The 17,306-nt window shown below is 34.8% G+C and overlaps 1 protein-coding gene across 1 annotated transcript; it reads right to left on the bottom strand.

The window, feature by feature from the left end:
• Positions 1-8,030: 8,030 nt before the first annotated feature.
• LOC148948235 (uncharacterized) lies at positions 8,031-16,006 on the bottom strand. Its single transcript, XM_089094663.1, has 3 exons — positions 15,763-16,006; positions 9,520-9,771; positions 8,031-8,035 (listed from the first exon to the last, which is right to left on the bottom strand). The coding sequence occupies exons 1-3, from the start codon at positions 16,004-16,006 to the stop codon at positions 8,031-8,033; spliced, it is 501 nt and encodes a 166-aa protein (XP_088950789.1).
• Between the last annotated feature and the right edge of the window lie 1,300 nt (positions 16,007-17,306).

Here is a 17,306-nt window from a genome sequence, read left to right on the forward strand (position 1 = left end):
GTAAGTAAGTTGAAATTAAGAATATATCATCAGCTAAGTAAAGAGCGATGTGGGCACAATGTATCATTTGTTTTCTTAGACCAGGGCACTTCGTATCACAGGACCGACAGTTACCGATAGTCCAAAAATCATGTAAAAATGTTATTAGGGTAGACACAATCCCCTAGAGCCCATGGCCAAGGGTTGTAAGTTGTGCCCCGGGGTATTTAAGGTTTTTATGGAACGGGTGGCCGCATAAACTTTGAATCGGATGGAGCTTGTTTGATTGGAAGTAGGAAGTTTTAGTGTCCTTCTTAAGAGTAAAAAATGAATGGAGGGCAATTAGCCCCCCTCCCTAGCCTATATTCTCCAAAACATATCCGATCGAAATTTTAAGAGATCTGTTCTGTTCAGCCTTGTTGAAAGGTCCCGTAATTATGTCTTTGGGGGTGTCAAGTTCCCCACAGTCCTCAGGACAAGGGCTGTAAGATAGGTAATTCGCTTATTGTTTACACATAGGATATGTTATTGAGAAAGGTATCCATGTTTGAACTTTACTTTCCAGGAAGACGAAGAGTATTTATGTGAGCCTTTCAGACAAAGTTCAGGGAAATGTTGAACTAAACCCAAAACACGTTATGTGTATACGGGTTGTCAAAAGGGTGTAACACAGGAATAACTGAGTATATTAATTTGGAAAATTCAGGGAACGATAAGGGACATGATCAAAAAGGCCATATTTGCATACTACCAATACTACTACAACTGGTGTGTGAAGTTGAAAATAACAGGGCTTATTGTGAGGGATGTTGAACTAGCCAAAAGCAAGCATTTGCATCCTAATGCTACAGCTTCTACTCATACAACAACTGCCACTAAAGCTTAGGCTAGTACAATTAATTCTACTACTACTACTGCTATTAAAACTAAGGATATTAATGTGAACAATTATGGATATATAGAAACTGTATGGAACTAATTCGAAACACACTATACCCACACAGTTTCTCAAGCAGACGCATCAGAAATGCTTCAGGAAAGGTTGATGGTATTAAGCTGAAACTCTCAGCATGTGTTGAAAAAACCAAATGTGGTATGCGCATACTGCTACTAATGCTGCTATAACTAATGCAACTACGTAAGCTAAGGGCCTTAAAGTGAAGCTTTTATGGAAAATTTAGGCGGACGTTGAAATAAATCAAAACAAACTATGAGCATGTAGACTTTCAAAAAGGTGACAAAGCAATATCTGAAGAAAATCTTATATTATTAAGTTAGGCCTTTAGGGGTAAGTTGTGGGGGATTTTGAACTAGCGAGAAGGCCCTATGCGTATACTTTTAATACTACAACCATCGTTACTGTAACTAATGACGCTAAGGATATTAAGGTCAAACTTCCAGGGAACGTTTAGGAGGAGTTTCAATTGAACGAAAAAGCTGTATGCATGCAGGCTTTCAAAAGAGCATATAAACATATTATAGATAGCACCACTCTATAATTCCTAGAAATATATTGAAATTTGTAAATGAGCTAATTTGATTCAAAATTAAAAGGTCTAATACCCTTTTAAGACTAAAAATAGATTGGGCAAGCAGCCTTTCTTTCAAGCCGATTCATTTTCCAAACGCATCCAGTCAAAATTTTGAGACTACCATTTTGTTCAGCATAGTAAAACGGTCCAGAAGTTATGTCTTTAGGGATATTGGGCATGTTAATCCCCAGCAAATCTGCAATTGGCCCATGATGCTTTAAAACAAAATTTTGCTTTAAACTAAATCAAATGGCATTGTGTTTATGGTTGCCAATAAGACACCTCATCAATATACCGAGAACAACTGGGGGTATTCAGTTGAAACTTTTGGGGCTACTACTATTACTACTTCTGCTTTTACAATTTAAATAAATAAAAAGAGTGTAAGTGTATCCAGGTTTTCACATAGCATAGATAGAATCTTTTGGGAATCATATTAAGTTTAATTTTTTAGTTCAACATCAGGAATTAAAAAATTTTAAAAATACTGTTAGTGTCCCGATTTAAAAATGTTCAAATAGTTTCTCCAATATACAAATATTAATCCAAACTATGTATTCTTATAGAAAAAAAAGCTGAAGGAATATAAAATATTATTTTTTCCCTTGAAAAAGACTACGTCAATAAAAAACGAACAGAAATTAATTGAAAAAAAGTTTTCCACAAAACATGTTTTTCAAAGAAAAGTAAAGAGCTCCATTGAGCCAAAAATAAGCAGAAATAAAGTCAAATAATCTTCAAGCGTAAAATTACCACAAATCACTAATAATACATAAATAAAACTCAAAACAAACAGAAATTACAATAAATAGCCGAGTCAAACTCAAAACGAGCAGAAATAACATGAGTAGGACTGATAACCCCCAGGCCTTCTTAAGACTAAAAAATAACTTTTACTTTAGTGAAAACAAAATACATTTTAAATATTTTCACTTTTTTTACTTTCATAAATAAAAAAATTATCAAAAATTGAAGGAACAAATATCAGTATGTCAATTAAACCGATAATCCATGTTTTTTTTTTCAGTAAAGCGCAAATTCTGTTCTGGCCTTGAGAAGGCATGGGAATTAGCTAGCAAAAAAAAAGAAAAGAAAGAAGAAAAAAAAAACAAAAAAACACGTCACTGGATCATATTTAAAGTGATTTTTCTTGTTATTCAAGACCGGGGACTGTGATTCCCCTATATGGACTTTTCGACCATGGCGATTCTAATGGTGAAGCTTTCATTTCGACCCGACACAATGTATAGGGTTTCATGCTGTTTTTTTACATTTCAACAAATTTGTATTTGCAATAATCTTTTATCATTAAGAATAATCGAAACAGTAGTTACTATTCTTGAATATGTTTCAAAGGGTGATTCTTCCTCAATTGATAGTTTTCAATCGCGTTTTCCAATTTTCAGTTGCTATGGGTTAGGCTTCGTTCTTTACTAGGTTGCCCCTAAGGGGGCAATAATAATCTAAAGCCGAAACTTAGGATGACAACTATCTTACCGGACTTTATGACGTTGTTAGGCTCCAGGATCAGATTTTGAGAGGAACTTTCATGGAGCTGTTGAATATGAAACTGGTGGCTTTACCATTTGACAAAACAAGAAATGGATGAAATAATTTTAGAAAAACGACTTGCGAAGCAGCAGAAGGCATCTTAGGGATGAAACATAGAAACACAGCTAGGAATGTTAGCTAAAACGCTTAGAGCTTGAAAGAAAAGAGGAAGGGTGTGTACAAGAAATTTTTAGTGATATATCAGATGAGAAAAAGTGAAAAATTAACTAGAGAAGGCATTAGCGTATGGACTAAGAAGGCGTGAAATGAAAGGGCCAGTTAAAACTGCCGAAGATGTGGAAATTGCAGCCATGCAGCATAATATCAAGATGTTGTTATAGTAATAGTAAGATAAGTAAGATGGAAAAGTAAGATCAGGCATGTTGAAAAACTTAGAGGAAGCAGACGGTCTAAAGTTGTTCCAGTTAAAAACAGGAACAGAGCCTTAAAATGTGAAAGGTGAAGTCTTAAAGAGAGATGGGGGAACAACATTTTGAGAATGTGTTAAACCACGATAATTGTACCTTTAGGCCACCTATTTGGGGTGAAACGAAAAACAGGTCGCCCCCCAAGCTATATTGGCCTCAAGAGGCTTGGTGCTGAAGCGAGTTGTTAGTAGTATTTGTTTATGATCCATGTTTATAAATAGTTAATTATTTCTTATTCAAATGGGGACTTATTTAAGTGATAATAAGTGTTAGTGGAGTAGAAATTTTTGAGAAGGTTTGGTGAAAATTTTCTAAACTATGTGGTCACAGAGTGGGATTGATGTCTGCTTGGCAATACAGGACCAGAGTTCTATCCCAGCTGCCTCACGGCACAGAATTATATGAAAATCATGCATTAGCCTCCCCAAATAATAAACAAGATGAATAACATTTTGTATTTTTAGCTTATCTGAACTAACCAATAGGATAAGTCCTGTTATGAACGAGCCAGACATTATCTTAAATTTTTACGTTAGTCAAATCTAGGTGTTTGGAAAATCTCAGAATTAGCAAAGTCGCATTGTCAGAATTAACTGAGCCTTTAATGAATTTGTAGTTTCCTCGACTTCAAGCTTTTTCAAATTCCAACTTACAGAATTTCTCGTTTGCATAGTAGCAGGACAGCGTCGTATTTGCAGTTATCCAATAAATAATCCTAATTTGATATGATTTAAAAAGGGAGATTCTATTTGGTAATATTGTACCGATCTCTGCATTGCACAAAGTGTCTCATAATTCCCCTTTCACCGGAGAAATTAACTGCTGCATTATCAGCCAAATAATACAATACTCCGTTCACTCTTGACCGACAATAAACCTTTTTTGACCTGGAGGAAACAGCAATAAACTCACCACAGGCTGTACTAAATGATATATCCGTTATCATCTTTAATTCCACGAACTAATTCATACTCAAATAGCAAACAGTATGGTATTCTTATGATCCTTAAATTCTTCATAAAGAAATGCTAGACTTGTAAACTAAGTCAAGTTTGATAAGACAACCGCAAATGGCCAATTGATAAAAAGAGACTTCCGAAAAACTCACATATTCTACTCTAAGTCCATAGACTAACGACGGTTCTTGACTCCAAATTACTGCTTCGGCCCAGCAAAAGCTGGGATCGTACCCTCAACCACATAACACCAAGCAAATATCAATGAACTGTGGCATCATAGGCGAAAAAAACACATTATTTTAGGCTAAGAACTTCTTAGAAGTCATGCTTAAATTGATGAAATGTTGAGGCACATTGACTTGAAAAGTCTCTGTCTGAATTTGCGGATTGTGAAAATAGAGGCTATAATGTTAGGTTAATTTCTTAATTCGACGTTTGGTATAAAAACCTTTAAAGACATCCTAGTGACGCTGATAAATTTGGCTTGAAAAGCCTGCTTCGAGTCTGAGGATTACAAAGTAAAAGCAGAGGCACAAGAAAATAAGCAAATTCGACATTTCTTGATCCGATAGTTGATACAACGAAAACAATATTTTTTATTTTATTTACTGGTATTTACATATAAGGTAATGAAACATACTTACACGTTCATAATGTACAAATTTGAACAACTATTGGCAAAAAAAAAGTAACAACAAAAAGCAGAAGATCGATATTTAGTTAATCTGCGGTGACGATCGATACCTGCTTCTAATTAATAACCTTTTCGACCCCATTTGGTCAGCAGTGCGAATGGTGGTTTTGCATGGAACGCTAGGGGCATTTTCTAATATTTTGAGAATGTATCTCTGGAGTACTCTCCGATGGGTCCTCGGCCACGTCGAAGGTTCAGCATTTGTGTCGATGTCGGGTTCTTTGCTGCATAAATCTTAGACGATATCACAATCATTTAGTACCAAAGATAAACTCGAACTCGAGCTATTTTATAAAAGGTTACCGTGATAGAAACCATATACAGATTGAAGGTATATATGATCGAACTGGGAGAGATTTTTATCCCAGATGGGAATTCTTTTGCCGTGGTTCATCTGAGACCGGACTGAAATTCATTAATTTTTAGAGTACACATCGAATTATCTGGACTCTTCCGAATACTAAATAAGCAATTTCACTAACAATTATGTTTTAATCCTGACGAAGACCTTGTAAATACGATACGCAAGTTTGAACCTTGAATATCAGTAAATTAACCCACTAAAAGGGATAACTTTATAGGTTTTTTAAGGTCAAGCACTAACTCCAAAAAAGGAACATCATAAAGATCACTAAAACTTTTATCACAAGTGCAATTACTGAAACATAATAATTATTATGGTTCAAAACATTCTTTTTTACTTTTTAAAAATTCATAGTTTTGAACAGCTATATGGCTGTGAATCACGGAGCATGTCAAAACCCATCCGAAACAGATATCTTGCATGTGGGAACAAATGCCTCAAAAACATACTTGCAGTGCACTATACTGAAAGGATACCAAATGGTTACCGAAAATTAGAGCCCGAACTAAGTAGCCTTTAATCGCTATTGAAATTGGCAAGAGACTCCCATATGACATGTGGTCTCTAATTACTAATAAAATTGGCAGGAGACTCCCATATGACGTGTGGTGCTGGAAACCGCCTGATCAGCACATAAGCAAAATGCAGCGTACAACCCTCAGCTGGTCACTGGAGAAGGAGGCTAAAGACTCAAGAAGGCCAATGGAGGAATTCTGGTCGTTGGGCCAGAACCGAGAGACTTGTAACTCAACAGTTGCTGCCTTATGAGCCTCAAGGCGTTGGAGGACCTTAGTCTAAGTAAGTAAGCAAGTTTCTTTATCTAAAGCTTTCCTATAGTTTCTTAGAAACTAAGAAATGGCCGGCATGGAAGGGACCGGGATCACCCCTCTATTTCAAATGATGAGTTTGCTCCTACTCTCCAGGAGTGACTTATAAGATCTGTTAAGTAGATTCCATAAAAGGAAAACTTGAAAAGATTTTTTGTTGCCTTCAAACACGAGTTTCAACATCAAGTTTCAACACTGGTTTCATCGTTTGCTATACTTTGCATGTGCCTTCCCCAAAAAATGAACAAGAAAGATGTTGATTAATATGCACTCAGTTAAATGGTGCAGAAACCTTAAACAATGATCTTGTTTCGAAAAATGTTATCTATTTTGAACAGTCTACTTATTCGATTGGAAAGATCTGTTTATTCTTTTAAACAAAAGTTCAAAAGACATACAAACTCAAAGATTTGAATTATACATGGTCGAATCTAAAATGGACAACTGACAGCATGAGTTTTCGAAGTCTCTATGCGAATTTTCCACTTTTCCACCAGTAAAGATTTCCTAGGTTTCTTTCCAAGAAGTTCCCCATTAGTTAACGTTTTTTGGGAGAAACCACCATGGTTGTCCGCAACATAGTGGCTCTCTACCTTCTCGCGCATAGCAATGATTATTATACAGTGTCTATTCAAATAATACATCTACGGAGTTAGCTCAGTGGCTAGAGCTTTATCAGGCATTCGTAAAGACCCGAGCGGCACAAATCCTATTTTATTTACGATATTAATTTTATGCGACATCTTTTGAACTAATGCAGCCAAGTTGAATGGATCTAAGACACACGACAAGGTTTGCCAATTATTTTACTCTTAATGTTTTACCCTTAAAGGTCTCACTTTTATTTTGAGAAAATGTATGTCTTGAAATTCGATTGCAATTTTAACTTTTCCGAGTTTCCAAAGATGAGTTAGCACAGAAGGGGGAGTGAAAGGAGAAATTATTGCCAAGATTTTAACTTTTTTCCGATTTTAATGACGCCCCCCCCCCTTTCGCTACTCAACACCATGGAATATCTCACTTATTTACAATATCAATGTTATGTGAAATCACACGTTTTGAACTGCCAAAGCTAAACTGAAGGACATCTAAGACACATGATAGAAACAGTTTCTCTATTTACCCTTGTTTTACTCAAAGGTTTTATCCTTATTCTAAGAAAACGTATGCCTAAGACTTCGTTTAAAATTAACCGAGGTTTTCAAGATGTATTAGCACAGAAGAGGGAGTGCAATGAAATTTTTTCTTCAAGTTTGAATTTTTTCTAATTTTGCAAATCCCCTTCCCACTGGAAATATATTGCGACACCCCAAACATTGTTTTCCTTATACTGGGAAAACAATTTTAATGCCAAAAAACGGCTTTTCCTAAACAAGACAAGATCAAGTACCATAAGGCGAGGCAAGCAAGAAAAAATACGTAACAAACGTTACGTTCCAGCACCCCAAGGATAACCAGACCTAACCTAACAAACGTTACGTTCCAGCACCCCAAGGATAACCTAACCTGACAAGATCAAGTACCATAAGGCGAGGCAAGCAAGAGAAAATACGTAACAAACGTTACGTTCCAGCACCCCAAGGATAACCTAACCTAACCTAATATACCATAAGGCGAGGCAAGCAAGAACAAATACGTAACAAACGTTACGTTCCAGCACCCCAAGGATAATTAATGATAATTATTTGGTTTACCTTCATCCTAAAATAACAAATAATTATTAACTCATTGTTGTATATACTCATAATATGTTAATGGGCTAACACTCCCTACTGCACTTGAAAAATACAAATGGATAATTTTTTTTATTATTTTAGGTTTTGGAACAAAAATAGAAAAAGATATAAACGAAAGTTTTGGAACAACGACTAAATAAAGGAATACTACAAATTTAATCCATTGTTAGGTAAAAATGAGTGTTTTAGTCTTAAAAACTAATCTTTTATCACGAAAATACTGTTTCAAAAGGTAAAATTTTGAATTTATTTTTATCCCAAGTATATTATAATAGCAGCCTAAATACTGTGAATTTTTTTCAGAAGCTTTGCAATTCTATATCTCAACAGAGTGATGGTACAAAACAGGTGTCTGATACTATCCTACCAAGTGAGTCTTATTATTAAGTAAGTAAGATTCAGTTACTACGAATTCTATACGAAGTTTTGATAATTCTGAGATTCTAATCCAGCTCTTTCTCACGCCTAGGGATCAAGTTGAACTTTCGAAGATTTATCTGTTGAGAGGGGGAGAGAAGAGGGGGGGGGAGGAGGAGTAAGAAAGATTTCTCCGATACTTTTTGATAATTAAATGATTTTTTAATACTGAAATATTTGTATTTTTCTATAAGAAACTCTTAACATTTACGCTTTTCTTAAGATTTCTTATACTTTTTGTACAATTACTGGTCTTCTCGTTGTTTTGAAGACCCTGTGCCTTTTTGTTTTAGTTGTTTAATGACCACTTCATGGCATTATAATACAGGATTTAACTATTTTGATTTAAATAAAATTTGCTCTGAGTTCATCTTAAAATTCAACCAAAAAGAAGTTATTAAAACCAAGTTATTAAACCCCTTCCAAAAGATGCCCTTTGCAGAAAAAAGAAAAAAAAAGAAGATCGGATCATCAGGTTAACTGAACTGGCGAAGTTGGTAGAAAAATATACGACAAAATTAAATGATGAAAAATAAATAATGAAAGGCTTAGGAACTTCAAAATAAAACGCACAAAAAAAAAAAAAAAAAAAAAAAAAAGAAGTAAAAACTGTCATTCCCTTCCGAAACATTTTCCGTATACTCGAGAAAAATGTCTGATTGAATCCAGAATGTCTCGATCTGATGATCGAGAAAAATGAGGCATTTGAAAATGGTAACAAAAATAAATTCCTTAAAATAGAAGCACAAAAAACAACAATAAAACTTATAGTAGAAAGATTAAGGAGGAATTGGAAAAAAAACATAAACAGGAATATCATTTTCAGAAAAAAGAACTGAAAAAGAAGAGAATTATTGAAAAATATTATAACAAAAACTCACCTCAATGAGACGGTCGGGAATAGCATAGACTTATGTTTTCTCAGTTTACATTTAACACGTATGTGTACTGGGTTAGTGTTCCAAAAAACTTGCGTTTTGAATGAAAAAAGCACAGCAAATTATGAGAAGAAAAAACAAATATAAAACTTACCTGCATGCTTTGATTTATTATCATCTTTTTGTCCCTTGGGTTTAAGATTGTCTGGAGTAAACAATGCTGGCCCAATTTCCATCTCTCGCAAATACGCCGGAATCTTTCGCTCTCTCTTTGGGTATTTTTTCTCATCATTTACAGGCTCTGAGATAGGGTGATTTTTGCCATTATTTTCCGGCTCCTTTTGGAGTCGTTCAATTGCAGCTTTTACGTCTGGATTCACTTTTTTCACGCCAACAGCAATCAATCCTTAAAGTCAATAAAGACGTTTTCAATTTGTCTTTCTTTTAAAAAATAGAAAGAAGGGAGTTACCACGGAGGGTTACCGTGGAGCTAGTGACATTTATTGAATTTTTATTTGTGCATACTCCAATTACTAATTTTATAAACAAGAATCTCCCCGTAGGCTCCGTATAATAATAATGCTTTTATTTTCCCTCAGGATACACTATGAAGAGTAAATTCAAAATATATATAAAATATAAAGACACAATTTACAAATAACAAGACCAGAACTACCGACAAATACGACCATCTACGTCAATCACTACGTCAGAACTGCCTTTCTATTTAAAAAGCAATATGGGTAACCGTACGAGCTGTGGCCACATGAAACACCAAAAATAAGACTTGCAGAGCCGCTTCGTTTTCAAATTTCGCGGTGGTCAACTTACCAAGAGGTCACTTTCACGAGGATGCAAGCTAGATGAAAAGCCAGTATCATGTGAATTTATGTTTTTGCGCTGGATTTGTTCAATGAAAATGTGTTTTTGCAGTAAATATCTATATTAACGGGCAATTCAGATAGCTAAGAAAGAAACTCCCCTCTGCAATCAGAAATTCATTTTGAATCCAAATATGACATTTGTTTCCGTCGCAAATTCAATTTTAACCTAATCTAACCAATCTTAACCTATCCTTTCTAACCTAACCCAAATATATAGCTCATATTATATGGTACTGTTCTACTAGCTGTCAGCCACGCGATATGTTGTATAGGGAAGATGCTAAACAAACTAGTCAAGCAGGTTATTTCAACGGAGAATTGCTATGATGAGCATTGCAGTGGTTTCTCACTCCGTTTACAATATTTAATCGTTAGTTTTTTGGGGTTAAAGGGGCAAAAAAGGGTACCTAGGTTAGGTTACGCATTTAATATATGTTATTCTTTACCCCCCCCCCCCTGATGTGCAAATATATAGCCGAAATTTGTTTCAAAACTATTATATTTTTATCCTATTTTGTTTTATTTCATTAGTGTTAACCAAACTTCACTTCTCGCGTGGCTTACAGCTAACAGAACAGTACCAATTATATATTTCTCATGCATTACTTGATCCTCGATTTTGTCACCGTCGATTCAATTTACGAGTAAGCCGGTTTTAACAAGATTGACGCTAACATGGGTATATAAGCCATAACTAAAATAAGAGAAAACGATATCATCTTTGATGTCCGTAAAATTTCTATCAGCCTTTAAATGACACATTTATGGAACACATTCTAATATCCCCCCAATATGTTATTAATTTAAGATAATCATGGTTTATTGAAGCCCTTTACAGAAAAAAATAAGCTTTCTTGAGTGTTTAGAGAGTAAAAATCGCGTTGCAGAATTTATTCATATTATGGCCGGTAAAAGACTATTGAGAGCTTTATGAATGATTCTTTTATTTTCTCCAGGCCGCTTAAGAATTTTCCTGTTTCTATTACTGTTTCGTTGCATCGTTTTTTTTTCGTAAAGCACTAGTTTTTCAGAATTCTAAAGGCATAGGGATATATCAGGAGCCAGTGGGTTAGAAAAAAATTGTTCAAAAATATTTTGCATAAACCGCGAAGCAGTAATTTTTGTTCGTTTAAGTATCAACTTCGATCTTTGCATTCATCAGAAAAACTTTGTTTTTTTTTAATTAATTGCTTGAAAAAATAGCTCCTAGCGCGAGCGTTGAACCCAAGATTCCCCAGTGACTAGCAGGAGTTTCAAAGCCTGGACCAACAGGCAAAACCGGCAGCTATAGCTACAAAGAGCTATAGCTATAGCTGTAGCTACAAAAACTTTAATTTAATAAGTAAAATGATTGCTCGACAAAATCGCAGCTGGCGTCTGATTCAAGCCCCAGATTTCCTGGTGACTCGTCGGAGCTTCTGGTCCTGGACCGACATGTGCATGTTACTGAATCCCGTACAAAACAACCGATTTAACTGAACCCTCACTGAACCGACACCGTTTAACTCAGCCCCGATTAACTCAACCCTATTCAACTCAAACTCCGTTAAACTTAACCTTCATTTAGCTTAACCCCCCATGGAACTCAACCCCGTTGAATTCAACCTACGAAATTCCATCCTTATTTAATTTCCCCCTCATGCAACTCAACCTCCGTTTAGCCCAACCCTATTTGACTTAACCCACATTCAACCCCACTGTTGTAACCATGAAATCCGAATGTGTTTGGGCCCCCAGGGCATGACAATTTTTGCTAATTTCAAATAAATAAGACATAAGGACGAATGGTTGTTTTTTCAGGGTGGGGGGTGTCACTTCCGACAAAACTGGCTGAATTATATTTTATACGTATATTTTTGATTTAAGGAGGATTGAGCTGAATGAGGTCGATTTGAATGAGGCTTTATTTGCAAGGGGGTTCACTGCAAGGGAGTTGCACGGGGGCAGGGTTAAATGGGGGTTCAGCTAAATAGGGGTTGAGTTGCACGAGGGTTCAGTTGCAAGGGAGAACCGGTTATTTTTTAGTTTTTTTTTATTGCAGACTTTACAGTTCCATACAAAAAAAATAAAATAATTAATACTAATTGAACACATGTTATTTCTAAAAAAAATAATTACATATGAGAAGAAACAATTATAGAAGAAACAATTATATTTGCAGAGAAACAATTATACAGAAATATTTCTATACAATTATTATTTCGATTTATTTGTTTCTTATTCATTATTTATATGTACGAACAACGGAGAAAGCCTCTGAATTGGTTATTTCCTTTTCCTGAAAAGTTAATACTTTTCTATATACACAGTGCGCGCTCGAGAACCGCGATTTACTCTTTGGGGAATGTTTGCTTTTACAATTATCCTTTCAATTGGGGTGGTTAACCCTTCGATTTTCTTTTTTTTTATTGTATTCTCTTCATCTTAAAACGATTTTTTTTCCTATCCAATTTGCCTTTCCTATTGTTTTTTTCAGATATGAAATCCAAATATGAAATTAGATATGAAAGACCAGTGCTCTACATCTCTGATACTATATTCAGTGAATCTGTCTCTAGTTTGTTATGCAGATGACGTTTTAAATCTCAGCTGTACCATCCAAAAAATGAATGAGGTCGTACAGGAGTATCTTAATCTTAGCCTTCGTTTCAATGCTGGTAAGTCAGAAACAGTGTTTTTTAATTGGAAAGGTGAGCCACCGTTCTCTATAGCACTTGGCGATGCTACTGTTAGAGCTGTTGGCCACCTCATTTATCTAGGTCTTCCCATTGGTTCGTCGCTACGCTGCACCCGACCCCTTCTCCTAGACTATTTCGTACGACATATATCTGCTTCTTATGCATCCATTGGTGCAGCAAAAGTTCGATTCAACTGCCTACTGTTAGCTAGCCTTTTCAATGCTGCAGCCCTCTCTCACATCTTGTATATATGCGACATGTATTTGCTTCGGCTACCGCCATTGCATTGAAATTCTCCATTGGTTGGAAAGTATGGACTTGCTGAAGCTAAACATGCCATATCTAAACTAATAAATAAGCGTAACCGAAGGTTTAATTCTTCAAATTCACAGAATGATTGATACACCGTTTTAGTTCAATAGTATTTGTGTTTATTGTATTTGTAGTATTTGTGTTAAGTGATTTGTGTTTATTGCGGAGATCTTTTTTTTTGTTTATTTATGTATGAATATGTTGATGTTATGTGAATTTGCTTTTGCTTCGTTTGATTTTGTTCTTATTTTGTCCTTGGTTTTGCTTCATTTTGATTTTGTTCTTATTCTTATTTTGTCCTTGATTTATTTATAATTTGGCGTTCTTATTTGATTTTTATTTGTTTTGTCGTTATTTGTCTCATACTATTGTTTTCTTTTCTTTAGTTATTTTTCAAATTTTCCTCCATCCTTTTCAAGTTTTGTAGGCGGGTTTTCAATTAATAAATAAAATAAAATTAATAAATATCAGGACTATCCTTTATAATAATAAGCTGTGTCTCTAAAATCCAGAGAAAACCCATTTATTTTAAATATAATAAAAGGTGTAAAATGACCAGTCGGTAGAGCATTATACCCTTAGTGATATGGTTGTTAAACCTACGCATTGACATTATACCTATTATACCCACGGACTTGACTTTTTTTTGTCGGTAAAAGTCCATAAGGGACATATACTCTTTTCTGGTTAAAAGTTGCACTTGGAGACCTAACAACTCATTCAAACAATGCTTCCATTTAGGGGAGGGGAATTTTCTCTTCGTCAATAACCAGTTATATTATTCTAGTTTAACTTAAAAGTAAAGAGAGTTTAACTTAATTGTTATATAATTTAATATAATAATTATATATATATATATATATATATATATATATATATATATATATATATATATATATATATATATATATATATATATATAATTAATATATAATTAATATAATATTAATTATTATAGTTTCGGGGTACTCAACCAATACGATTTCGAATGTATTGAAAAAGGAGTCTAAACAAGGATATGTGTTGAATGTTTTCTATTTAGCTGGGAAATGAAGAATGTTTTTACTCTGTTACAATTACCATTTGCCGGATTTCAAACAAAAAAAAAAATTTTTACACATTGGTATGTGTTTTGTACTTCTAAAGCTGTTTAAGTTCCCTTCAATGGAACAAATCTTATTTTTTCTCAGTTTAATATATTTTTCAAAAATAAACTTTTGCTTTTCAGGTCTTCAATGATGGAAGGCTCTGGTACTCTGGAACAGCAGAAGCAACTAAGGTATCTTTACTCTTCTATTTTCTTGTATATTCCTTCTATCTTACATCCATTTCTCTTCCTTTCTTTCTGACTAGCTTCAATTTGACTGATTAGTTCTTTGCTTATGTTCATAAACTTGCATCCGTTTATAAATGTCGTACTTGGTGAAAATTAGTCTTTTAACTATAACATTAAAATCGCACAATCACAAAGCAAAGAGCAAGTGTGGAAGGGAAACACAATAAACGCCACTGTTTAAAATAAAGGTAAAAGTCTAGAATTGGGGCTGTTGGGGAAGAGATATGCTAAGAAAACAATTCTCGCTTCTTAATATGCAGAGTAATTGTAGTTAACAATTACTCTGCAATTACTTGACTGCGGTTCCACTATACTTTACCCCCTCCCCTCCTAATGTGCAAATATAAAGCGCAAATTATATCTTCCCCGTGCATTTAGCCATGTGTTGCTATTTTTTTTAACGCATCTACTCATAAATTAAATCAACGCTGACGAAATCAAGAAACGAAAAACATGGTTATCATATAATTTATGATACTTTTATTGATGTTGTGAAGAAAGAATTGTTTTCCTATCTTTCCTTCTCAACGCCCCCCCCATTCTAAGTTTATACCAAAACAATTTTTCCTTTTAATTTGTTAAGTTATTTTCAACTTAGTTTATCCTTATTATTTTTATATATTTATATATTTTACTATTGTACTTAGTATTGTTCTTAACACACTATACTTAATATACTTTCTATTATACTTCCTACATGTCTTATTATTTTTATATATCTTTATCTATACTTTGATGAAAGCATCAACGAAATGATAAAAGTTATTGTACCTGTGCAGGGTATAGTTTAAAGAAACATCATGTTTAAGGGGTCTAAGGCTAAAAGGAAAAATAAAAGAAATCATATATATATATATATATATATATATATATATATATATATATATATATATATAATTGCAACTCTACGTAGAATAGTGGCAGAACATATACCCATTGACGAGAATTAATCATTCGTTTTAGATCTAGACAATACAGAGCACAGCCCAAGCGTAACGGTTGCCAACGGCAAGGGCCGAAGGCTCGATTAAGGTAAGGGAGGCAACAAAACGCCCACGAAGGACTTGCTTAAAGCTTATTATTTTAAGATTGATATCTCAGCAACATTGACTCATTTTACAGATTTAGTATATCTATTATCAAATTTCCTGATACATTTCAACAATAACAATAACAACATAAATTACCAGCTGAAAGTACTTCAACTTCTTTTTGTGTTCTTAGCGTTTTTACTTTAGATTCTGGAAGAGCTGTGGGTAGATCACCCTCCTTTGGCAGCTCAGGGGTTGGCTCACGAGGTGGCGCCTTTTCGGGCTTCTTTTTGTAAAGACGTCTTCTGTTACTTGTTTGAGATTTCTCAGCTTTCACTGGCGTCTTCTTCACTTTCTTTTTAATTTCTGAAAAGAAAAAAAAAATCAAAATGAAATACATTAATATGCAAGAGTAGCTTAGGCTAGCAAGAGTAACTAGTAAACGGGAAGAGGTTATTTAACAGCCCCTGCCAAGAGAAGTGGAGAAGATTGCTCCACTCCCAAACTCAGCATGCTGGATCAGGTCCACTTTATCTCAAAACAGGTTTAGGGTTTACTTACCTTTGATCCTATCAGGTACTGAAGATTTATTTTTGCATTTTACAGTAAGCATAGTCTCGAATCAGGCAGTAAAATTTGAAAAATGAATCACTTGGTGCTAAAAGCGTTTCTGCTATAACTTCGTGATTAAGAAAAACTTGTAAAAAAAAACCCTTTGACTTAATAAAGATCCAAGAATGACGTGACAAGTGAAGCTCCCGACGTAAAGACTCCGAATTATAATAACAGTCCATATAAAACAGGGGCATCATTTCCAATTATACATATATATTTGTAATATATAATAGTAACAATTAATAAAATATAATAATAGAAATTCATGCTATAATGAAATAAAGGTTGAGGTGGCTAGGGCACGTTATGCGGATGAAGGATGGCATATTGCCGAAGATTGTTCTTTTCGGCCAACCGTCTAGGGCTAAACTGAAAGCAGGTCGTCCTCGTCTGGGGTGGGAAGACGTCATAAAGAAACATTGGGAGCTTCGTGGGAGGGTGTAAAAAGGGAGTCTTTGAATAGATTAGGGTGGAGGAGGAGCGTGCGTGGCTGTGTTGGCCTCAGGCAGCATGGTGCTGTAGTGAGTTGTTAGTAGTAGTAGTATCTAACACATAATATAATAGACGATTTAACAGATACATGGAATAGAAAGGTGAACATGTTACACCTTGTTCAAAGAGCCATACAGCGAGCTTCAATACGTAGGCTTCAATAATCAATCAATATACCCTGTTTTTTTTTACGATTTTGCTGAAACAAGTTATACAGGGGCTACTGATCAGTGTGACTGAAGAACCGGACGTGAGACCCTCACAAATCTCAACCCTATTAAAAAGAAAGATGAAGATATTCACTGGTGAAATTAAAATCATGCAAGGATTTTCACTATACATGAGTGAATGGCTCCAAGTGAAACCTTTAGGCCTGTGCCCCCTCTATTACAAGGATTTTCACTTTGCGCCCCATGTAATACAAGGATTTTCATTATACATGATGGAATGGCTCAGAGTGAGACCCTTGGGTCTGTGCCCCATCTATTACAAGGATTTTCACTATACATGAGTGAATGGCTCAAAGCGAGATCCTTGGGTCTGCGCCCCATCTATTACACGAATTTTCACTTTGCGCCCCATCTAATACAAGA

This window comes from Artemia sp. Qi Xiang Cuo, chromosome 9, assembly GCF_049724085.1.
Source record: "Artemia sp. Qi Xiang Cuo chromosome 9, ASM4972408v1, whole genome shotgun sequence".
In the NCBI taxonomy this organism is placed as follows: domain Eukaryota; kingdom Metazoa; phylum Arthropoda; class Branchiopoda; order Anostraca; family Artemiidae; genus Artemia; species Artemia sp. Qi Xiang Cuo.

Excerpts from the sequence above, each read along its gene's own strand:
- LOC148948235 (XM_089094663.1), bottom strand. The coding sequence starts at position 16,006 with ATGTATTTCATTTTGATTTTTTTTTTCTTTTCAGAAATTAAAAAGAAA. Across the intron at positions 9,772-15,762 it reads AGTTGAAGTACTTTCAGCTG|GATTGATTGCTGTTGGCGTG; the intron begins GTAATTTATGTT and ends ATTGACTTTAAG.